The sequence below is a fragment of the Acartia tonsa genome, chromosome 10, assembly GCF_053477335.1.
Source record: "Acartia tonsa isolate MP-2025a chromosome 10, ASM5347733v1, whole genome shotgun sequence".
NCBI lineage: Eukaryota > Metazoa > Arthropoda > Copepoda > Calanoida > Acartiidae > Acartia > Acartia tonsa.
Genome location: NC_137269.1, coordinates 374589 through 400647, shown reverse-complemented (window position 1 = coordinate 400647; position 26059 = coordinate 374589). Strand labels below are relative to the sequence as shown.

Sequence of the window (26059 nt, the reverse complement as noted above, 5' to 3'; positions counted from 1 at the left end):
AATATCGCCATATAGTCAATTTGTATAAGATTAAATAATAGTTATTATTTCTGTATATAATACGATGCTAGACATAGTTTTTTCGTATTGATGAGAACCGGTTCCTTTCCACCGGATACGAATGAATACGAGAAAATGATTTTTCGATATTTTGTCAAAAATTACCATTTTTACTTTTATTTAAAGTCACCATAAACAAATATAGTTGTATACCTATGAAATTTTCAGAAACTGTTTTGAAAATATGAAATGTAAAATGGTCCTTAAAATGTTGCACCCTTTGTTGCACCCCTAAAAATGGTTTTCGCATGTTTTCAGTTTTATCTTATCTTATCCTTAGATTTGAAATTCAAAACTTTTCAAGTCTTCAACCTTTACCATTTGGAAATCACTTGCACGTGAAAAAAATATTTTTTTTCCCTTGAAGAAAACTAATTTCATAAACTTTTATTTCTGAACATCATGGTGTAACACTAGAGATGTTAAAAACTGTAAATATTGCAGTAGAACTACCTTGGCCATTAAACAGGCACAAGTTAGAACAGGTAACGGTTGTTTAATCTTAATGGTTGGCTGTTAGGTGTATTACTTAACATTTAATGTGCGGGATGTGGTGATAAACGCCCTCCTCCTCCATTCTGTTCTTTTTATCTGATTTTGTATGTGTGAAAGATAGATGGCTGTAACTTAATTGACCTGGTGATTATGCAAATCTAAAGTTGTATTCTTGTTAATAAAAAAAACTTTATTTATTTTGAAACCACAAAAAGTAAAAAGTGTGAAAAAGTACACATGTATACAAAAGTTACATAATGTATACCTGTCTGTGTGTCTGTACCTTAAAATATCACAAAATGCTAGATAGACATGCTTTTCCCTAGCAGTGAAGCTTATTAAATGGACAGAGAAGGTTCATAACTATTTTTTGGGGGAGAGTACCTTAACCCTTCTACACGAAATTTCCCCTCTCTTATTTCAAGTGCCTTTGGGGGCCTAGACGTCAGTTGGAGTATAAATAATAAACTATATATAAAGGCTTTTTAAAGCCTTTCAGATTTTTAGATTTAACTATTGAAATGGTCTTAGGCTAATTTTACAATCTTTCGTTCCGTGATGGTTTCAGGCTATTTTATTTAGAGCAACTTGACGCTAAGGGCGCTGACACTAGAAAAACTGTAAAACAAAAGAAAAATGTTGATTTCTCTCTACCTCAACTCTACTGAATAATAAATTATCATAAAAAGTTTGGCAAAAATAAAGATAATATTTCACAAAAATATTTCAAAACTTGCCTTGCCGTATAAAAAGGTCATTTTCAAGTCGTAGCTTCTTTTATTTTTCCCTTAAGTGACGTTATAACTATTTTGTTTGTAGCTTAGACGTTTAGTAAAGTTTTTACCATATTTGTATGAATAAAGATTTAAGCATTTTTGAAGTATATTCGTAGGACAATGATAATTATCAATAAGATGATAATATTGTCACGTCTATTTTAACATTTAAAGCAACCTGTATTTGAGAACATTATCCATAAGATTTTTAAAAGTTTTTTTTGTTTGATTAGCCATAGTTTCTTAGTGTTTGGGCCTAAGACTCCTGGAGTATGGCGAGACAATTTTGAATAGTCACCAGGGCCAGCTTAAGCTCCACGTTCAAGTATATTATGAGTTGACACGTTGTGTCATGAGAGCTCCTCGTTCTTACCTCACCCCGCCGATTTTGAGTATGGCAGGTGTCCCAGATTAAGTCACATTAATAAATGACACTCTCCTCAGAGGAGTCTGGGATTAAGGGATGTGTTGGTATTATACACTTGTTCAAAGCATCCAAACTACCTATTATCTACCTTCTACCGCAACTAGGGGGAGGTTGCGTGATTTGATAGGAGAATTTGAGACAACATGACCCCTAATAATTTTTAAATCAAGTGCTTTGCTTATTTCAAACTAACACAAATTGAGTCTATACCAACTTTTATTTTTTTTAAATGGCGGAAAGGGACAATGAAATGTAAATGTCACTGGTAAGCTTTATAATCATGTTATCTTATTCGATGGCTTAAAAACTTTAAATATTTTTAATGAAATTTGATTTGTATATCAATTTATCGTCCATTATCTTATCCCTTAAGATCCTTGATCAAATGATGTTTGGATTATTATAGTGCATCATACTAAAGATGCTAAAAGGATCCTATTGCTGCTATATCAGACGCTTGAATGGTAACATTGGTTAGTCTAAAAAACTATAGTATACCCAGTTATAATCTTTATGAATAAATGAAAAAGAGATATAATTATTAAAATAAAAATAGGTTAAGCATTTTTCGAGATTATAAGTAATAAACAGACACATAATTTACCACTTTACATTATATTAAAGCATTTTGGTTGCTTTGATGTTTGTTTATATCTTATTTTATAATCAGCAAGTTGGTTGGGTAAGAACAGAGACAATAATTCTGTAGCTGTGTTTAGTGCCCTAGAAAAATGGGGATAGATGTCACAGCTTTTGGCATACCTATTCTATTGACGTCATAGTAGAGGAGAAGATAAGGGGAAGGGGGAAAGAAACACCATAGAAAAGAGATGGGGTATAAAGTATTTCCTGACGTCAATGCCAAAAGCAGTGACATCTATCCCCATTTTGCTAGGGCACTATAGACATATTATATTAAATTATAAGTAGTTAGTTAGATGTGCGTAAGTGTGTTCTACGAGATCTCACAAACGGCTGAACAGATTACTTAAAAAAATTACAACTGTTTTGGAAAGGTTAGGCTGTTTGAATCAGCTCAAAGGAAATATAACCAGTGCAGTGGAGATAATAGATTCTCTCCTTCATTGTTTTAAGTAGAAATTCGTCAATTCCTCCGTCAGTCCGTAATGCTATGGGAAAAATAAACATGTTAAGTAGTTCGTTTTCAGCTGGCCAGTCATGCTACAATATAATCATTATTCTTTTTTAAAGAAAGATTTATTAATTTTATCCAATAAAAGCAAATATACTCTATCTTTCTTTTTCTGTTTTGACCATCCATTTTGTTATTGAAACAATCAAACATTTAAGATTGTATCTATTGCTTTTATGTCAAGCATGTCAAATCGTATAGATGTGCTGGCTTATAAACAGTACTTCATTACAAAGGTTATGCAATCAAAGGGTTGACTGTCCGTAAAGAATTATATTAATTTTGAAAGATGAACACAGTAATAGTGTCTGACTGATTATGACGTAACAAAAAAAAATTAGCCAATGAGAGGCCGTTATTGACTTATGGTAAAATTTAAAGTGGCCTCTCATTGGCTAATTTTTTTCGTTACGTCATAATCAGTCAGACACTATTACTGTGTTCTTGAAAGATTTAACTTTAGATTAAACATACCTTTCTTCTCGGAAACTGTTTGCAAGGTTTTAAGATAGAATAGAAGATAAAATAAAGTTAGGGAGACAGCCAAAAATAAAGTTGAGAATCTTAGCATAAAAAAAGTAAAAAGAAATTCAAATTTTAAAGCGATTATGTAAGAATTGCTATTTTTCTCATCTTTTAGATTAATAGCGGCTATGCCCCTAGCACTAAGAGGCTCTGTATTCGCAGAAAAGGGTTAGAAAAATAGACTAGGACCCCCCAAAGACTTAATCTGAAAACCAAATAGGACAAAGCCAATATTTTCCTGTTGTGACGTCATAAATTTCGAGAGAAAAAGGGAAGGGGGGGGGAAGAAAATCTCTTCAAAGAAGATATGAAAAATTGGGTTGTACTTTCCCTTTCCCGAAATCTATGACGTCACAACAGGATAATATGGGCTTTGTCCCAAATAGCATAAAACCATCATATGTAACCTATGTAAGGTTTATTTAAAAAGGAAAACTCAATCGGTTAAGTAGTTATTGAGATCTTAAGCTGCACTACAAACGGACACAACTATCCTTGTTAATCCAATTGACTTGTTCTATAAAGCTTAACTCTTTTCCTTCCCCTCTTGTAGGAAACAATTTATCAAAATGAGAAAAATCATCTTTTCTTTCATGTTTTCGTTGCAAAATAGAGTTTCATATACATAGACTTAGTCATGTGGGGTTGGATAATGCTTTTGTAATTTTTTCAGCAGCGCGGAAGCTCTATTATCAGGTCTGTAGTTATGCATTTAAGTAATTTGTCTTTTAATTCATGAGAAAAAGATACAGACATACTTACCATAAATTCATTAAAAATATACGAGAAAGATTTTTTTTCTCAATTTTTGGGGCTGCAGCTCATTTGTGGACTAGGACCTATAATGGCTGCGGCTAGGACTTAAAAACAAGGTTTGTTAAATAAAAGGGGGAAGGAAGTTATAATTGACTTTGACTTATAAAAGGTCGGAAATTCATTATCAAACAGGGGACTTGCACAAAAAAATTTTGCCCTCTAGCTTTAATAGGAACTGAGATAATTAAGGTGCGGCAAGGGGCCCGACTGTTAAGGGTTAATTCTATGAAGTGGGGAGCATAATAAAAAAATATACATTCAATAGTTCTAGGTAACTCTGCTTTTTATAACTCAACTTTCATATATTCTTCTTCATATCTTTGTTCTAAACTTATATTTTTTTTTGAAAAAAGGATTATAACCATTAAGTACTTTTATTTATGTCCATCTGTTTGTTAGACTCTCCATCTGATATTTGTCTTTTTGTCCGTCTGTTGCTCAGTATTTGAACTGAGATATAATGGTTCTTTTATCCATCAGTATGCCAATAAGGCCGAACCCTATTCATCTTTTTTTAAAGCAATTTTTTCCCACTGTAACAATGTTGATTGTAGTATTTATTTATCGTATCGTATTAAAGACAGCCTTCCACGGATAGTAGATTAAAATTTTGATTTTGATATTACTATTTGTAGAGCATTGTCAAATATACGGTACATCATTTTTTAGTATGGCTCTGAAACGGCTATATTACAGCGGATATTAATCGGTTTTGAAGCCATACTGGAAAAGGCATTCAATTATGATAAATGGATAAGACAATGGTTGATAGACTAAAATAAACCAGTAATAAACCAGTTTGTTAGACTCGAACTAGCAAAACAGGTTTTATCATAGTAATCGTAGAAAACTGTATGTAATGCGATGCTATACATACTTTTTCAGTATAGCTGAGAACAGGTTCAGTTAATATTATATTAATCGGGTTCAAATCAATACTGGAATAGTTTAGTAGTCTTCTGGTTTGTGACACCCAAAAGATTTTACATGAGATAAAATCAACCTTATTCGACGTTCACTCAAAGCCCCCAAAAAAATGGACTTAAAAGTGTATTAAACTGTATATAAGACATTTGCGAATATAGTGATACCATTAATTTGCCTCTTAAATCAAAAAAAGGATGTTTTTTTAATATTTTTCTCTTGCTACAAATCAAATTTCAAATTTGAGTCACCAAAAATCCTAAACTAATTTTTGCTCTAGAAGAATCAATTTTTAGAGTTAGAAAGTGCTTAATACCTCATTTTAATCGCCTGGCATTGCTTTATAATATATAGGAAATAACTTGGTTGTTTATAGAACAGCTGACTAAAAAATCGAGGTTTTGTGATAAACCCACTTTAGTTGTTGCTCCATAAATGATATTTTTTTCCCCAATTTTTTTGGCTGTAAAGAAGCTGTATATATTCATATAACATCCACCTAAATTTGACTTTTGGTATTTTATTTATAACATCACCAGAGGGAATTGAATTTTGGAAAAAAATATCAATTTATATTTTACACTGCTATGCATTGTTCTTGTTCTTGTTTCTAAAAAATATTTATATTATCAAAAAGAGAATTATTTAACGCTTCTATAGGTATGTTTATCATTTTTCTAGGCTAAATATAACTATAATTACACCATTTTAAAGTTAGACATCATAACATATTTACACAATTATTGAATCGGTCTGTATTATTAAGCTGGCAACCCTTAAAACAGCTGCATTTCATTATCCTATTATATAAAGTAGTAAGCTTTCTTGTCTTCAGCTTAAGATTTTGACAATTACAAAGAATGGAATAAAACTTTGGGAACCAGTATAAATTAAAGTCCAATATCCCCTTCCTCGCTGACACTGACTTAAAGTTTTGCAAATACAAGGTCTATGTTTTAAAAGTGAAACTTTTCCACAATATGTATATATATGTGTACATTTAAGTAATAATTTCTTATCATAATGTAGGTTTGTAGTCCAAATATTATAGAAACTAAATAATAATTTCTCATATAATTACATTTAATAATCTTTATATAAAAGTAACACTATGTCTCATGTTTATGTGATTCTGTCTGTCTGTCCCTAAGGATCTCATTAACCGCTGAACCGATGTGGTTCTCCTTTGAAATCTAGCTTCTTATTAGCTTTAAAACTATTTTAAGGAAGGGCAAACACCACCCTCCATGGAGAGTCGCCGCTAAATTTTTTGTATTTTTCCTTTTTTAAACTAATAATGTCTCTCCCCCTACCTTAAGTGCTCCTAGAGAATCTAGAGGCGTAGCCGCTTTTGTAGTATTAGGTATTATTTCTTACGTGACAAACAGTTCTTATATTATAATTGCCAATGCTTCTCTGTATTATTGTTGTTGAGAGCTTTACCTTTATTGATGTTGTCCTCCTTGTTAAGTTTTTGTGTGGGATCATATAATACAGATTTGTAAGTAAATATATATTAATCTAGATATCATACACAAGGCGCCACAGAAAAAAGGAAAACTAAACCTGTAAGATTTTATCCCCATAAGAAAAAGTTTTGTACTTCTTCAATGAGAGCAAGGACTTTTTCACCAATAATTTTAATCAACAAAAGGGGTAATTTTGTTTGTTATAAATAGGGATATCATCAGTTTATCGTCAATTATCACAACATTTTAGATTACCCATAATATTTGCTAATTTTATAATAGTTTTTCAGGTGCAATTGAAATTTCTCATACAATATGGATGAGAAAAAACCTCCCGGGACCTGTAAGAAGATGTTATAAAAAGAAAAGTAATATTGTTCAGCAGTTAGCGAGATCTTTTTGTACAAACACACACAAAGAGAAACAGACAGACAGACAAACATTATAACTATTTTTTTTATATGTACTTATCATTTAATTCCTGGCAAATAAATACATTTGTTGTGTATAAGAACTTTGTTGTCAACTTTTCAAGTGCCAAACTCTGTACCGAATGGTCAATACTATGTTAGGGTGTCCCTAAACAAAACGTAAAATGATCAATACTATGTTAGGGTGTTTCAAAATAATATTTCAGGATGTTTCAGACTTTATACCAAATGGTAAATACTATGTTATGGTGTTCAAATGTACTGTGTTAAGGTGTTTCAAACTCTCTACCAAATGAGCATTACTATGTTAGGGCGTTCCAAAAATTCTGTGTTAGGGCTTTCCAAACTCAGCACCAATTTGTCAATACTCTGCTAGGATGTATCATAATAATAAGTTGGGTTGTTCTAAACTCTGTACCAAATAATTGACGTTATGCAAGGGTGTTTCAAAATACTGTTTAAGGGTGTTTTAAACTCAGTACCAAATTGTCATACCGTTGTAATAATGTAATAATGAATATTGTTAGGGTGTTCTAATATCTGTACCAAATGATCAATACTATGTTAGAATGTTTCAAAGTACTATATTAGAGTGAAATTACCGATTCTATGGATCTTACAAAATTTAGTTTCTATTATTCAATTTTACGTAAGGGTGTCCAAATAGCAAATAATTATTTAAGGTTCCATAACTCTTTACAAATTGGTCGACACTAAGTTAGAGTGTTCCAAAATAATGTTTTAGGGTGGTTCAAACTCTGTATAAATTGGCTAATACTATGATTGGGTGTTCTAAACTTATTTAATTATAATATGTATTTGTAATTTGTTTTAAAATTTCTTTGTTAAGTGCTGAATTGTTTTATGTAAAAGTGTTTCAAATTCTTTGTTATGGTTAGAAAAGGGGGGGGGGGAGTAATGCCACCACCTGAGCTTAAACAGTGAGCAAAATGGTCTAAATATTGAGCTAGATTCTTGAAAATTGGTACATAAGCCTAGAGTCCTATAGCTTCTACATCCTAATGTAGCGGGCTAGGTGGGTGGCTCGCAGGGGTTAAGTGCATTTTTTCATATTTTGTGTTGTCACATATCAAAATTACAGGTTTTTTGAGTTTTGGTCACCAACTTGCTAAATTATCTTAAAAATAGTGTCCTTATGAAAAGACATAGTGTATTCAAGGGAAAAAAACACAAGAAAAATACAATAAAAGTAAGATTCTACATAAAAATCGACCAAATTAAACCAAAAAATTAGACCGCAGGTTTTTTTTACTTAACATAAAAATGGAAAAGAAGGCGTCTTAACTTTTGTTTTTATAGCTAGTCGGTGTTTTTAGTAAGTAGTAGATGTAAAATTTTCCATAGAATTTAGATCTGCAATCGTTTTTTTTGTAGACCTCTTATTTTTTAAGTAATTTAAGTTTTTTTTATAAAAAATTAGGTCGGTTTTAAGGTACTAAAACGAAACTAAAAAAAAGAAGAAAAAAGTTTACAAAATAGTAAATAAACTTCAATAAAAGAAATTGGATACAATGGATTTGTAATATTTTTCTGATTCTAAAGGTATATATGAACCACAATTTTTTATTCCTGTGTTAAGATATATTTATGTTCAAAGTTTTGATTAAACCAAGGTTAAAAAAAATCGATTTTTTCAATAATTACCTGACAGAATTCAAAAAGTAAGGTGTCAAATTAAATATCTTACTGTTTTTGTTCATAATGGCAATTTTCTTCTTTTTTTGTTGCGTTTTAGTACCTCAAAACAGACTTAATTTTTTTTAAAAACTTAAATTACATTAAAAATAAGAGGTCTAGGAAAAAACAATTTGCATATCTAAATTCTATGGAAAATTTTAGATCGACTACTTACTAAAAACATAATAAAAAAAATAATAGTTAAGACACCTTCTTTTCCATTTTTATGTTAAGTAAAAAAAACCTGCGGAAATGGGATTTATAGGCCTTATTTTGGTCTAATTTGGTCGATTTTTATGTAGAATCTTACTTTTATTGTATTTAAGTTAAGACACCATCTTGAAATTTGTTTATAGGACTAGGCTTATAAACCTAGTTTGAAGAATCTAGCTCCGTACTTAGACCATTTTGACCCCCCCCCCTCTTTTATAAGACTCTTTGGGACACAGTGCAACACAAGATCTTATCTTGGTGTACTTTTAATATGTTTTACAAACAACCGACCTATTGACTGCATGAACTTTGTCTCGAAGTATATTCTGTTTATGACAAGAAGTTGTTTCTTTTTGGGCTAAAGCATTTGCTTTACTCAAATACCAATTAAGTTTAATGCATTTAGTTATGACGCAGTGTAAGGTCGAGATTCGAACCTACCTTCTCCACTATTAAAAACTTTAATCAAGATAAATTTTAAAGAAAATCCTATTTAAATTTGCAAGTATACAAAGAACCAAAATTTGTGTGAGGATAAAATAAATGTTGATATTATGCCAGATTTTAGGGAATATTGAAACATTTTCAATAAAACTTTTGCAGATAGGTCTTGTTGAAAAATGAGAGGAAATTCATTAACATATTCAAGAACTTACAATCTTTATACATAATAGATATTATATTTATAGAGATATAGTTGAAAATATCATAATAGAGAGAGTGGGAGGGATATAAACCCCCTGTAATAATGCTCTTCTCTCGTACAAAAAAAAACAATTTGTTTAAAATAAAAATCTAATGTAAGTTGTTATTTTTTAGGGGGGTTGGGGTAGCACCTATGGTTAAAGTCCTCTTAGTCAGGGTAAGAAGGGGACAATTGCCAATAATTTGTTTTATATCCCCAATAATGCAACACAAAATTACCCCTTCTAAAGATCACAATAAGTGGTGGAAACGTTCGGACACTCAACTTAATAAACTAACTAATCATAATTCAATAAAAGTCTTTACAATTGTTAAGCTAGCGAACATTTTCATAAAACTTTGGGGACTAGTGTAATAAACAGCCCAATGTCCCCTCCATCTCTAATACCTTACATATTCCTCTAAAGTATAAAATCTAATATCTTATCTTTCTCTGCGAATAGTTTCAATTTATCGATGAAAATTTACTTTCAACCCACTCTATAGTTTACATAATATTTTACAGAGATAAATCATAAAGTAGTAAGCTTTTTTTGTATTTAGCGAAGAATCTAGCTCAACGCTGAACCGGTTTAGTTTTGTTTTTCTATAGAGTGAAGCTTCTTAAAGGTCCAGAGAAGGTTTATAACTATTTAGGGGGAGGGCAATTCCACCTTCCAAAGAGAAATCACCCCCCAAATATTTTTTTTACTTTTTCTTTTATAACCCGAATTTGAAAGTTACGGTGAGGGGCCACCTACCTTCCCCACCTTAAGTGCCCAGTCGCTAGACTATTATATAAAGTAGTAAGATTTTTTTACTAAAGCTCAAGGACCCAGAAAGGTTTTCAGCCATTTCATAGTTATATCTAAGTCTTGTAATGGTTTTTTGGGGCTCAGTTGCTAGTTTACGATAAAGTAACAGGATGAATGTCTTTTTGTTATGAAATGTCCCAAATAAAAAAGATTAAGCTATATTAGTTATTTATTATTAATTTATTTTACTGTTTTATAAATAAAGTGTATTTTCAATTTAATATCTATTGCACATAATAACTTTTTTTATATACAATTTTTAAACCAGATCGGAAATTCAAAGTAAGGTAATTTTTGGCAACTCCATTTCATGCGCGTTTTCTCTAGCTGTGCGCCATTGTAATTATTTTGAATTTTTTTTTGGAAATTAGTACAGTTTACCAAAAAAAAACTTACTTCGTATATCCGACAGTATTAAAATTTTCTAAACTTATTTACAATTCTAATTTCAAATTCTAATCACAGTTTCATAAATTACAAAGTTTTAAAAATACTCATTTATTAAAATCTTTTTTTCTTGCTATGAGAGGGAATTGTTAGAAATAGTACAAAGGGCAGAAAAAAAGTAAAAATAATTGGTGAAACTGTTAATTGAATAAATAGCGCAGCAATAACATAAAAAAAATGAAAAAAAATGTTTTTGGGATAAATAACTAATGTTGTCTAGGGAATGTGGGTTAGAGTTATACACCCCAAAAAAAGATCCCCCCACCCCCCATATTAAAAAGCTATCAAAAACAAATAAAGATTTAGTACATTTACTTTATGTAAGTTGACAGTTTAATATTCAGACGCTTGAACACACTTTTGATATAGAGCAGCTACGCTAAACAGTGTCTGTCTGTCTGGGACTATTTCATTAAAAAAAATTCGTTATATACAGGGTGCTACATAACTCGTATTATTCTCCATATAAGATTTTTAGATAGAACCCTGTTATTTTGAAAAAAAATACTTTAATATATAAAATTAAAACAATCATAATCAATTAATAAAAATATTATTAATAAATCTTTATATTTCACAATAAATTTAAAAAAAAAACATTCTATTTTTCTCGTACTTATTTATTTTTTTTTTTTAACTGTACAAGCTAATTTTTGCAAAACTGTCCAAAATCTAAGTGGTATAAGTGGTTTAAAAGCAAAATTACTTTGATGTACAATAACTCCAAAACAATTAACAAAATAACATATTGCAATATGTACAATGTAATATAATTCAAATAAATACCATTATATATAATTCTAAAGGCAGCTTAAGCTTTGAACATTTGTTCTTAACTAAATATTTTAATTTTCACTTAAAGTTAAAAGTAATCCTTTAAAACAATTCTTTAGAATTTTAAACTGAACCAGTTCAGGCATTTTTAAAAAATTAAAGTTAAAATTTAACAATTATAATGGAATATCACATTTTTTGGCAAAGGTTTCATATTTATTTCGGAATTAATGATTTTTGGGCAAAAATCAATTCATAATACCAATTTTATCAATATTCTTCACTGAATCCAATATATTTTCTCCATTTTAATGATGATTTCTTATATACAAAATACATTTATAAAGAAGTTAGCGCCATTTTTCTGACGCAATGTTTCCCGCCTATTTTCAGATTTTTTGGCGCCATGGCACAAATTTCCCGCCATTTTTTGGCCGCTCTGTATAAAAGTGTGAAAATTATTTGGCGCCAAATTATCAGCTGACAAGAAAGTTGTTTATGGCAGACATGAGGACAAAGGTTGTTATGATAAATGTGGATGGATGGGGTAGGGATGAGCCACTGTAAGATAAACACTCTTTTCTTCCCAGGCTTTCCAGTAATAGATCTTCAGAATAGTAACATCTAAGATAAATAGATAGATAGATATATAGAAAACTAGTAAAAAGTTTAGTTTAGATGAATGGCATATAATTGAGATACATATATAGATTTAAAGATTATAACAAGGTTTTTATGTCTGTAGCTTAAGATTTCAAAAATTACAGTACCAATTTAGTTCTTCCTCTCAGGAAAACTTCACAAAGGGCCCAGGGTGGTTTTAAGCTATTTCATTTTTAAATGTTTTAGGATATTTGATGGTTTGAAGCTATATTTACCTGGCTTGTCTTAATATGGTAATATATTGATCACAGAACTGTGGGTCGTCTCTGGTATTTTGAGGTGTACACATGTTACCCCGCCAATACCGCAGCCACTTGCCAAACCAACTAAAAATTGGAAAACGATTAAAATGAATGAAATATTCCTAAACTAAATCTTAAATGGATATATTTTAAACTTTTTTTGTATGTAAAAGAGAGAGGATTGTAACTAACTGACTTTTAAACTCAAGTGATCATACATAATTTAATTTAGAAGTTGAAATTGTTTTAATTCTTCAATTCTTGCGGACACAAGATGTCATCAAACATGACACACAGAAAACTGTCCCGAATTTGTATTAATTTTGAGGAACAAGACTCCAGTGACGTCATATTTTTCTTTCCCGAAAAAGGTAAGGGGGGAAGAAAATCTCTTCAAAAGAGATGGGGAAAACCCCCTTTTCTCCCATCTCTTTTTTCTTCCCCCCTTCCCTTTTTTCTTTCCCCCTTCCCTGTTTCGGGAAAGAAAAATATGACGTAACTGGAGTCTTGTTCCTCAAAATTAATACAAATTCAAGACAGTTTTCTGTGTGTCATCAAACATGGCAAGCATATCCAGGTAAAGAGCAAAAACATAATATTTTATTTGGCAAGGCTTTTTTTATGTCTAAAATACTACCTTGGAAACAGGCGAAACACATTATTTTCGCAAACGTCAATATGCTTAAATTTGCGATAAGAGCTATCCGTTACGGACGTACGGACCTACTATTATAAAAAAGCTTCGCTTAAAAGAAATCACTACTTACCCCATACTAGAACAGTCGCACGAGAATCTCTTATTTCCTAGAATAAGTTTTTCAACATAGACACTGTTTGGAGTCCCAATCTTGTATGCGGATACTGGGCTAGCTACCTTTATCAATCCATCACTCCTAGAGTTGATAAATAGTTAATTCCTATCTTTAATCTATAATACAAAGTAGCTTGATGTCTGTCCGTCCGTCCGTCTGAAACTTACGATCTCGGTAACCACTGAGCTGATCGGATTCTACTCTTCAAGGAATATACCTACTAGTCCTGTGGTGGTTTTAGGCTATTTTCTTGGGAGGTGGGACACCCCCAACTCCCCAAAAATTAAAAAATTCTCCAACATTTTTTTTCATGATGCAGATGATACTACATATTTGGTGCTGCACCACATGTACTTCATTTTTTTAATTACCACTTGGGGCACAGCCCCTAGAGGCTAGGGGCGAGTCCGTTAGTCTTTCAGATGTCTATACTAAGTAAGATAGCTTTATCAATCCATCACACTTTAGATTGTTAGTTTCTGTATTTCTGGATATTTGAGATTCTATTGAAAAATCAATAAAATTTAAATAAGAAATTAACGAATGGGAGAACTTCTTTGCAAAACTTTGGATACCAGTATGGAGATTACAGCCCAATGACCCCCGGTTCATTAAAAATCTTTCCAATTGCCTGTAAAAACTATGATAGTATTATAGACAGCTTTCCGCGGATACAAATTATACGAATAAAACCAGTTTGGTTAGACCCGAGGGTTCAAAGGCCCGGGCTAACAAAACTTTTATTATATTTATGATTTTATTTTAATAATCGTGGAAAATTGTCTGTAATACGATGTTATACAAGGCTGAGAGCTGGTTCATATCCACATTGGAGAACTTTTACCTGTTTCCATAATTTCCAGAAACGTCTATGGTAAGATTTTCAGCGAAGCCCAGGTTCAGGAATAGGTCCCGAGATATTTCTGTTTGACCGGCTTCCAAATTTAGCTTCAGTTTTCTACTGGTTACACTCTAAATATAGATCACAGTGCGTTTTATGACAGACTTTATAAAAGCAAACTTGTTTAACATTTTAAATAAATAATCTTTGCTTTTCTTTTCATGATTATGCAGTAACTCCTAGTGGGTGAAAATTGAACTTGAAATTTTCAAATCTAATTTTCTCAAAAACGGCGGAATTTTAGATTTTATTGAAAAGTGAAATGAAGTTATCTAACCTAGGGTAATGAAATGTACTATGTCCCAATTTAGGTTCTGATACAAAAGTCAAAGAACCTTCATACGTACTGTGAGATAGAAAAATAGAAAAACAAATAAATAGATAAATATAATATAGATAGAAAGAAAGAAAGATAGATGGATTAATATTTATGTATCTCCAGCCCGTAAATTTAACTTTAGTCTTATAGACAGACAGATAGACTAATAGATAGATAGATTGGAAGATGGATAGATATTTTCTACTAACATTTTTTATACAAAGAGTAGTTGTTTATAACCTAAGTATTACTTATCGTATAATCAACAGCGCAATTAAATGGACATACAGGATTCCAAGATTATACCTTCTTGTAATAGAAGTCTTCGTGTAAGGTTTGAAATACATAAATCATTTTTACCATAAATAATTTTACGATGATAGCTAAACGTTACGGATAAAACAATCTAAATGTAAAAATGCTTTGATTTTCAAAATTATATTAATGTTTGACCTGTAATGCCGCGGGAAAGAGGTTGGCGATTTTATCTCCTCGCAAAGTTATCTCCTAAAAAAAATAAAAATGATAATACTGATTCTCAGTGGCGTTTACAGCGATTTACTAGGGGTTGTAAAAGGGTAAGGCACGCATTCTTAATTTATATTTTCAAGGGGGGAGTTGACCCCATCTTACGCACGCCTCTGGCTGCGAAATCAGGCTAATTACCTTATTACTATTATATAACGTAGTAAGTTTTTTTGTCTGTAGCTTAACTTAAGATAACTACAGATCTGATTGAGAATCCTATATTAGGAAAGCTTCACATAGGTTTCAAGATAATTTTTGGCTATTCAATATTTAAGTTTTAGGGATGGTTTAGTCTATTTTGTTCTTATTTTTAGGTATTTTATTAAAAATATCGAAAAAATAAGATACCTTTCCCCTTTTTACAGACATACTAATAGAAATTAACAGGTTTAGATTTCAGCTGATTTTTATAATTGTAAAAAGGTTGCTTTTTCAAAGGCTTGCAGGCAGCTGACTTGCGGTTTGCGAGCCCTGCTAATTAAGCAAATTTGAATATAATTATCCTTGAAAGAAACCATCCAATAACATACCAAATTTTAAATTTATAATCATCAGAGATAGATCATTTGAGAAAAAATTTATATTTAAAAAAACTTTATAAATCCTATGTACTATCGTATCTGGACGTAAAGAAAAACTTACAAACAGCTTGACAGAATAGTCTTAAAATTTTTGAAAAGCTTAGAAGTGGTTTATCACGAAAGTTTAAAAAACAAAATAATGATAGGAGAATAATGCATACAATACATTTCGACTAAATAAGGATCGTTTTGGATGCCATAACACTTAAATTCTGTATTCTAATAGATTTTGCAAATTCAATGTTAATTCGATTACAAGTCCAATTCTGTGGTTTAAATAATTCTTATTAAAACAGTAGAATTTTAAAACAAAATACCTTTATAATTTACTGTTACATTGATGCAATTAAAGACTATAGAAATGACCAATAGTGTACGAGGTCATTGCAAATAAACCCACTACAGTGCAATCATTAAACATGGTGATTTAACAAGGATGACAATATATACAATAGTGGCGAAGCTGTGAAATACTAATACAATAGATGGACAAACCTATCGACGGCATAATTATTTGTAGAACATATTTATGATAAAGGGAAATATCACAAGAAAAAGATCTCAAAGATCCTTTAAAACTTTGATTCCTTCATACAACGAAACAATGAAGAAATTCAGAATATTCATAATTAACAGGAATCTAAAGGGAAAAGACAATGGTCGATAAGTTGATGTACCTCCCCAATGATATACACAAAATTACCCCATCTATAGTTTACAGTTAGAGGTTAAAAATTTTGGGTCTAACGTTATAAAGTTCTTGACATTAGGGCCATCTTATGAAACCTAACATAAAGACAAAAAAAAACAATTTGAAAATCCAATCATAAATTATTTAAGTATTGGTCTTAGTATGCATGGTATTAAAACCAGAGACTAGGATCTGTATATATTTTCTTATTCCTATGAAACCGTATTTCCACAATTATAATAAACAAAATTACCCATTATATAGAGTAACAATACTAGTTTAAAAAAAACACTGTTAATTTGAACCTAGATTTAAGAAAAATACCCTAATTTTCAAGCCAACCAGTGCAGTGGAGTATTTCCAAAAAAAAATTAGTTTGTTTCTAAAATGATAACTGAGAGGTTTTTAGTTTTAAAACTGACGACTAAATTTATTACAAATCTTTTGCTTTAGTATATCAATCTTATGAGCAACGATTACATCATATTATTATGTATTTATTTGCTTAATCAAATAAACTAAATCACATATAATAGGATAACACTTTGAGCTCAGAGCTTTGAGAGCTTTGGAAATATAAAGTCCATTTAGAATACTAGTGGCTTAGTGGTAGATCTTTAATAATACAAAGTAGTACGATGTCTGTCTGTCCGTCCGTCCGTCTGAAGCTTAAGATCTCGGTAACCACTGAACCGATTGGATTCTACTCTTGAGGGTATATACCTAATGGTCCTGTGGTGGTTTTGGGCTATTTTCTTGGGGGGTGGGACACCCCTAACCCCCCCTAAAAATAAAAAAAAATCCTCCCCCCAATTATTTTTTTTTTTTTTTTTTTGATGAAGTATTGTTTGAAGATGATGAGGTATAATTATAATTATCATTTTTTGATGATGTATAATTATAATATGATGAGGATGAAGATCCATCACATGTACTACATTTATTTTTTAATTACCTCTTGGGGCAAAGCCCCTAGAGGCTAGGGGCGAAGCCGCTAGTAAGGGATAAAACAATGGACGATTAATGCTCAATAGTGCTAAATCAAATTAACCCTTCTAATGATTAAAATTATTGGTTTAAAAGTTTGGACACTATCAGTTTGGAAGAAACCAATTAAAATAGAAAGAAAGTACCCAAAGTTTTAATTAGATAACTTTGGGTACCAATACAATTTACAGTCCCCTTCCTACTTGCTTTACTCCACAATTTATTTTTTGAATGTATCAAAAATAAGAAAAGATCTTTGAACCTTTTGAAAATTATGATAATGTACGTTTTGCATATAATTTTCAAGCAAATTAGCATAATCAATAGGGATGCTAATAATAATGCTCAGAGATGCAACAATAATAGTTATTTCTCGTATCGTAATATAAACGGCTTTCCGCGGATATAGAATGTACAATTATAAGATTAAAACTAGTTTTTTAGCCCCGTGGTGCCGAAGGCACCGGCTAAAAAAAAAGTTTTAATCTTATGATCGTACATTTCTATATTCGTAGAAAACTGGATATAATAATAATAATAATAATGAATACGAGAAATATTATTATGTAATCTTAACAGATATGGAATGGACAATAGACATTGGACTATAAATTACAATGGTATCCAAAGTTTTAGAAGCACATTTTTATTTGTTGGCTTAAAAACTTTGGGCACTTTTGTAAGACATTGATTTGTTGGTACAAACCAGAGTAGTGTACACATTTTTCGACCAATAATTAATATCTTTAAAAGGAGAGATATCTCTACCTATTTTTGACGTCTTAGACAGAGCTTGGCAGCCGAGCGTCAGCCGCGACTTTGCCTCAAATCTAAACCAGTTTGGATGCTCAACTATTTTTTTGGAAAGAGGGATTGTCATAATTGAGTTAGATTTAGATTTCCATCTGATTTTTAAGATTGTAAAAGGTTAATTTCCATGATTCTTACAAGCCACTGAAGCGCAGCTGCCGAGACCTGAATTTAATATTCAAAGAGTAACGAATGTGTAAGACAGTAGCGAAATAAAATCAACAAAAATTTGCAACCTGCAATTTCGGTGGTAGATTTTCTCTGAGCTCTCTTTTCAAACTCGCTCCATTGGTTTCCAAACTAAGATGTTGCAGCGCAGGATTGAATGTTAGCAGGGAAACCAGATTCTCCAGCTTGCCATGCCCAACTGACAGGGATAGTTTCTTCAGGCTGGGCAAGTTTGACAGGGAGCTTTCCTGGAAATATTAATTTATTATCGCATCGTATTATATACAGCTTTCCGTTTTGTTATGGTTAAAGGCCCGGGCTAACATTTATTTAAATGGTATTTATACTATGATTTTTAATTTATTATTCGTAAAAAAATACATTATATTTCAGTATAATTTAGGACCAGTTTTAATCCAGCAGACATCAGTGTTATCATTATTTGTTATTGGTGTCAAAATATTTATGCTAAAGATTTGCTTAAATACCAGACACACAAAAAGCTTTAACCGCTATATTAATTTTTTTGTCTATGCATTAAACAAATAAGGACAAATTCCAAAAGTATTAGTTAGAAGATTAATTTATTATGCATGTAAAAGAAAAAGTCTTACCTCAATTGAAATAATATTCATCATGCTTAGGTCCAAAGTTTCCAGGTTGTCCAAACTTAGGAAACTATCGTTCTTGATACTTGTTATAGGATTATCTCCCTATAGGTTACAATAATACTTAGATATAGTTAGATAGATAGATAGATAGATAGATAGATAGATAGATAGATAGATAGATAGATAGATAGATAGATAGATAGATAGATAGATAGATAGATAGATAGATAGATAGATAGATAGATAGATAGATAGATAGATAGATAGATAGATAGATAGATAGATAGATAGATAGATAGATAGATAGATAGATAGATAGATAGATAGATAGATAGATAGATAGATAGATAGATAGATAGATAGATAGATAGATAGATAGATAGATAGATAGATAGATAGATAGATAGATAGATAGATAGATAGATAGATAGATAGATAGATAGATAGATAGATAGATAGATAGATAGATAGATAGATAGATAGATAGATAGATAGATAGATAGATAGATAGATAGATAGATAGATAGATAGATAGATAGATAGATAGATAGATAGATAGATAGATAGATAGATAGATAGATAGATAGATAGATAGATAGATAGATAGATAGATAGATAGATAGATAGATAGATAGATAGATAGATAGATAGATAGATAGATAGATAGATAGATAGATAGATAGATAGATAGATAGATAGATAGATAGATAGATAGATAGATAGATAGATAGATAGATAGATAGATAGATAGATAGATAGATAGATAGATAGATAGATAGATAGATAGATAGATAGATAGATAGATAGATAGATAGATAGATAGATAGATAGATAGATAGATAGATAGATAGATAGATAGATAGATAGATAGATAGATAGATAGATAGATAGATAGATAGATAGATAGATAGATAGATAGATAGATAGATAGATAGATAGATAGATAGATAGATAGATAGATAGATAGATAGATAGATAGATAGATAGATAGATAGATGTATATCTAAGTATTCTTGCCAAGTATAACGTAGTCAACAAGGGTAGAATGTACCAGAGGTTGTGAGGAGGTGTGGGCATTGAGTTCCCTGACAGGTCTATCTCTCTCATTTTCTTCATTTCTCCTAAAAAAAAGTCATGGTTTTGTGTCTGTATGTCCATTAAAATCTCAATCACTGTCTTAACATTCGTTGTTATGTATTATCTGTCAATATCTGGGATCTTAAGGAATAAGACAATGAACGATTAATTTATACTTATCTACAATGATAACTACAATAACAGTTTTGAACTAAACAATCATAATTCTTTAAAAGTACCCAAAGTTTTTAAGCCAACGAGTTAGAAAAGTGGCTATGAAACTTTGAAATTCATAGTTCAATATCCCCTACCTATTAATACTAAATTAAACTTTATTGTTTTATTTTCATTAAAAAGAGAGGGGTAGGTTTCTGGTAGAATCCGTAAAGGTGTGTGTTTTAAGGCTTAAAAATAGTAGTAGAACGATAATATTCACTAAATATGTGTATTTCTTATCGAAAAGAACTACAGACAAAATTTTTTTTTTAAAGTTAACAAAAATTTTTATCGTTCTACTACTGTTTTTTTTCTTATAACACATAACCTTCACGGATTTTAAAAGAAATCTACCCCTCTCTTTGTAATTTTGTGTCTTATGACCATTGAAGAAGCCAATAAAAAAAATCTGAAATTTTATTTAGATTAAATATTTTTTTATGAATATGATAATCTGAAATCAATAATTATTAATCTAGGTCAAATTTTTAAAATTAATTAAGAAATGTTCCTTGTTTGAAACTAAAATGATAATTAATTTTTAGAAGCTATTATCGTTAAATCACTATTTTGTTAAATCTTAATATGGCTTATGTTCATTGTTTAGTAATGTCAGACCTTAAAAACAAACTTGCTTTAAAAATAAGCTGTTTTTTGGGCATTGCCTTAGCCCAAAACCAGACACAACTAATTTCATTGGGATATGAAGACAAAAATTGTACAATCAAAGGGTTGGTTTTATAATATGAACTGAATAATGGACACGAAACAAAGTTTTTTCTTTTTATTTAAAGTATCGAATCTTTAGCTTAATTTTAACTAAATTGTAAAAATTCTTTTGTTAATGTCCTTGAATTCAAGATTAAGGAAGCCAACAAAAACTTAATACTTCACAATTATTTCAGCTCTCATTTTATTAACATTACTGTTTTTTTTTATTGAAAAATATAAAAAAAATTTTTAATTTAGTAGATGTTTTGTGATAATAAAAATCTTTATTGTATACAAAAGAATAAGATGTATATCTTTCTCTCTAAATATTTGTCTGTACCGAAGGATCTCGCTAACCGCTGAACTGATATGGTTCTCCTTAACAAGTGGCGTTGCCGCTAGTTTTATATATTATATATTTTATGTCCCCTAAAACTTTACAGAAAATCTTACATATGAATAGAGTAGTCCAGTCAGACAAAGTAAGTTACAGAGAAGCTTCCTTTCAAACTTAAATATTTACCTAAAGCACTGGAAGGCAAAAATGTCAGCTTGTTCATTGAAATATTTAACCTAAAAATTTTTATAAAATATAGGTTATGCAATAAACTAATGTTAAGTACTTAAAATGTACTTCCAACTGTTCCTTTTAACCCTTTACAGTCGGGCCCCTTACCGCACTTTTATCGGTCGGGGGGGGGGGGCATTCAGCGCCCCCCCCCTAATTATCTCAGTTCCTATTAGAGCTAGAGGGCTAAATTTTTTTGTGCAAGTCCCCTGTTTGATAATGAATTTCCGACCTTTTATAAGTCTAAGTCATTTTTCGCTTCCTTCACCCTTTTATTTAACAACCTTTGTTTTTAGGTCTTTTTTTATTTAAAAATTTTAAACGGCTGTAATTTTTTTATTTTTGAAGCTAGAAGAAAATTTTTTCCCAGAAAATGTTTATCTTTATGTAAATTTTACATTAGAAATATCAAAATATAAATTTCAGCGGCCGCAGCTGTACTTGGCAGCTGCCAGCCGCCGCAGTCGGCGGTCGGCGGGAAAATGGCGGCGGATCTTCATGAAATTTTAATACGTTATGTAGACATGTAAGAAAAGCTTAAGTTTAAAATTTGAAGTATCTAAGTCAAAAATTGCGGCCACAGGAGCCTTTTAAAGATTTCTGGAGACCTGGAGGATCAGGACCTGCAGGATCATACCTGGAACCTGAAAGTAACTTGAACACCTGTATTTCATATAAGGATGTACTACTAGAGGATTTTTTAGTATTTTGGTATGATAAAATGCTTTGTTTTAGTCAAAAAAAATATGTTTGCTCTTTACCTGGATGACCCTGCCAGGTTTGCTGGCATCCTGTGCCCGCCAGGATGGAGATATTCAAAAAATTCCAACTCTCAGTTATGTGTCATACCCATACTTAAAAAGTCAAGCAGTTTGGGCTCTTTATCTTTCACACACAGAAAATGAGATAGAAAAAACCGGATGGGGGGGCGTTCAACGCCCCCCCCCCCCCGACCGTTAAGGGTTAAGCAGTTTTTTATGTTTCTTTCGATCAATTAAATTATTATCATATAGTTGATGCACTATTTATACATTGCCGAAAGACTGACAGACCAGGTAAGCTATATACTGGATGCTCTTTGGTAAGAGGTATCTTAATGAATAATAACAATCTTAATTAGCAGCCGATAAGGTACATACTCCCAAGACGTATTTTCCAACGGTGAATCAAAGAGTAACTGCCCTACTAATAACTTGTTTTTATCAAAAAAGTTACTATACAGCTTAATAATGTTGGTTTGTAGCGATAAAAGTAAAATAATAAAGGTGGCAGGGGTTAAATATCTGTATGATCACGGAATGGGGACTTTTAATTGGGTTGCTAAGACGCTACATAGAGCAAAAAGCAATTTGCTAGCAGACAAAAAAGGTCCCCACTGCACTGGAACCAGGTAGTTAATTGCCTACCTCAGAATATTAGGAAGGTTGAGGAATGGTAGCAGAGTTATGGATGCGTTAGCTAAATTTAAAGACTCCAAACTCGGTCCAAGATCTTCTAATATTGTATCTGTTAACACCTAAAAATATATATTTTTGGTTAAATTATTGATAGAATTTTCCTGTTTTTCTTAAACTTTAATTTTTATACATATATATATATTGATTTTATATTAATCTCTTTGTTCTAATATCGGGACAGTGCGTTGGTATTTAGGAGCTTTGAAAGTTGGGGCAAATTACCATAAACCCAAGACGCTAATTTAGAAATAAATTAGCCTAAAACCATTAAGTTGCTTCGCTTAAAAGATGAACCCAATCGAGTCTTAAGTTATTTAAAATCATATGTTGTTATATTCAATTGTCCACGTATTGCAAAATACAAAGAAAATATAGAATCAATTTGCATTTTTACAAGAATGACAACATCCAAAAAAAGCAAAGCTCTGAAATCAAATGGTAGAAAAAACGAACATGAACAAGCAGAATATTACATTATAGTTATTAACATAATTGTTACAGTAATCAAAATTTGAAATCAATATGACACTTTTAGCATGTTTACATTAACGAAAAGAGCTAACCGTTACATATGGACGAACATACAGACTCGAATAATTTAAAAGCTTCGCTCTTAAAATCTATTTTTCATAACAATACCTACCAACTTTTTGTATGTTATTACTTCAATTACTTTTCTTTAAATCAAGAATGAAATAAAAATATTATGGACCTAAGTATCCTTGTTTGGCATATAAATCATAATATCCATACAACTTTTTGTGGATACCATAAACATAAACTTCAAGTACTTTAGAAGCTTCCTTTTAATTTCATTTTGAACCATCAAAGAATAAAATTTCTGGAAATAATGTATATAAATCAATACAATTAAGTTTATTGTTGTGTATTATGATAACGTGGTCAAATACCGACATTTTTTGTATCAATCTACTGAAAAAAAAAACTCCAGGACTCTATCTATTAAGAGGTTTTAGAAATCTTAAACCAAGAAAAAAACCTTACTATTTTATTTAATAGGATAGGAAAGAGTAGCATATAAATGTAAAAGGATAATGTAGTTTAATATGTATATTTTATGCATAAAGAAAAGAAAACAATGTTTTATAAAAAGCTGTCGATGAGATAAGGAGAATTAAGGTAAATCAATTTGTTACATCAAGTTTTTAGGAGCTCTAAAAATTGATTCAGTAATGTTTTATAAATATGCTTGAGTATCTATTGGTTATGTAATTTGAAGGGGTATAGGGGTAGGCAGTAATATACCCTTTTCAAAGCCTTTATTTAAAAACAAATAGCCTAAAACATTTATTTCTGTGTAAAGATTTTCTAAAATTAGGAACTTGATCAGTCAATTGGATAAAATTACAACAAACTCTGGTAAGCTGAGCGTTCTCGGCCCACGGGGTAACGAGTTCGGATTCAACGAGCCCTAGCCTTTAAGTATTCTACCAAACAAACAAGCAGGATTCAATCATACAGAAATTATATATTTAAACTGAATAATATTTACAAGTTATGGTTACTATATATATACAACAGATTTATAACAATGGTTAGGTTTGAAGGGGGTGTGGGGCGCTAGGGCTTAGCTCCCGACGGCAGACAGGCTGTGGGGGCAGCGGTGGTAAAGGGGGAGGCAACGCCCTCCCAGTTATATAAGCGCGTGAGGGACTCGTGATAGTTGCATGTTTGAGTCCCCTCCCCACATTTAGGCAGGCTAGTTTGACCGCTGGGTGCGGGGTCAACAGCGGTCATGAGATAGATGGTGATATAATAGGACTTAGTGCAGGGGGTTTGTTATCATAAGTCACAGCGAAGCAACTCTGTAAACGGCCTGTCCGTCTGGATGTCGTATTACCACAACCTCCCCTTCAAGGGTTGCGTGGCTCCTGAGCCACCAGGCCTTGAACCTGGGGATACGACAGCCTATGCCTGCGCCGGACAGGCAGTTCTTGGGGCACAGCTCGATGGAGGACAGCTCGGGCTACACAGGCTCCCTGGGACACTCGTTGCTCGGTCTGACTGTGGTTGGTGATCAGCATTGTTAGCTCCTGGTTGGCTTCTAGGCGTGGGTTGGCGACGGCCAAGCCTCGCCGCTGGAAATTTTGCCTCGTCTGCAGGATCAGTTCTGTTGCGGCTGGTAGCTGGACACGGAGGCCTAGGCAGACTCTGGTGGTTCCTAAGGGTGGAATGGTGATGGCAAAGGGTGCGTAGAACTCCATGGGGGCGCCTGCTTGATTCAGGTTGCTTGGTCTCCTAGCTCCTACCCGGATGGGGATAGCTGTCATCAGCAGGGGGCACATGGCTTCTTCTTCTTCTTCTGGGGTGGCTTCTTCCATCGCAGTGGCTGGCTCTTCTCCTACAGGCTCGCTGCTGGCTGGCAGGTTCTCCATGTCCGTGTCAGGGTTCCAGATGGCATCTCTGAGTGGCTCTGGAGCGGGCGGCGGCGGCGGTGGTTCGTTGGGCTGCTCCTGCAGGTTCTCCTCTACTGGGTCACGATCTTGGCCGCTAGGCTGTGGGGCGGCTGCGGCTGGCTGGTGCACTGGGAGCTCCCCTGGGTTGCTAGCTGCGGGCGCCGCCGCTCCAACTGGCAGCTCAGTGGCGTCCTCGTCGCCGTCCATGTCAACTTGGATGTCTGCTGGGATCTGGTGGGCAGTCACATCTCCAGTGTATTTGCGCAGTCGGCCTACATGCGCGGTAACTTCTGAAATCCTGGCTACTGGAGAGGCAGGTTTAATGACATAATGGACTTCTGTAGCTTTCCTCACTACTTTCCAGGGGCCAGTCCATCTCTTGGTAATCTTGGCTGCCTTCCCTGGCACCAGGCGGGGGGCCAGGTACCAGACCAAGTCTCCAACCTCATACTTGGCCGTGCCTTCGTAAGCTGCCGCGCTCCTCCTGATGGCTCCCTCCTCCTTCTGCTGGATGGCATCATACACTGCATAGTAACGCTGCAAGAGAGCTTGGACGTTGGCTGGAACTGAAGCATATTCGGTCTCTGGCAGCC

At 32.4% G+C, this 26059-nt stretch overlaps 3 protein-coding genes across 3 annotated transcripts in view; 1 reads left to right on the top strand and 2 right to left on the bottom strand.

Moving 5' to 3' along the window:
- The window catches only part of RpL6 (ribosomal protein L6), a 208346-nt gene that overhangs the window by 31784 nt on the left and 150503 nt on the right, over positions 1 to 26059 (top strand). The window lies entirely within an intron of this gene.
- On the bottom strand, positions 10648 to 19132 carry LOC145329854 (chaoptin-like). Its single transcript, XM_080174290.1, has 7 exons — positions 19024 to 19132; positions 18478 to 18657; positions 15098 to 15151; positions 14269 to 14396; positions 13380 to 13505; positions 12586 to 12696; positions 10648 to 12331 (listed from the first exon to the last, which is right to left on the bottom strand). The coding sequence occupies exons 1-7, from the start codon at positions 19045 to 19047 to the stop codon at positions 12184 to 12186; spliced, it is 771 nt and encodes a 256-aa protein (XP_080030416.1). The 5' UTR covers positions 19048 to 19132; the 3' UTR covers positions 10648 to 12183.
- LOC145330364 (chaoptin-like) overlaps positions 19088 to 26059 on the bottom strand; it is a 29704-nt gene continuing 22732 nt past the window's right edge. The window contains exons 12-15 of the mRNA XM_080175001.1: positions 22999 to 23108; positions 21548 to 21597; positions 20038 to 20141; positions 19088 to 19102 (exon numbers count right to left, since the gene is read on the bottom strand). Coding sequence (XP_080031127.1) covers positions 19088 to 19102; positions 20038 to 20141; positions 21548 to 21597; positions 22999 to 23108 — 279 coding nt within the window. The remainder of the gene's footprint in view (positions 19103 to 20037; positions 20142 to 21547; positions 21598 to 22998; positions 23109 to 26059) is intronic.

Coding starts and splice junctions, on each gene's coding strand:
- LOC145329854 (XM_080174290.1), bottom strand. CDS start 19,047: ATGATGAATATTATTTCAATTGAG. Junction 18,658..19,023: donor TGAATATTATTTCAATTGAG/GTAAGACTTTTT, acceptor TAATATTTCCAG/GAAAGCTCCCTGTCAAACTT. Junction 12,332..12,585: donor ACCATATTAAGACAAGCCAG/GTAAATATAGCT, acceptor TATTTATCTTAG/ATGTTACTATTCTGAAGATC.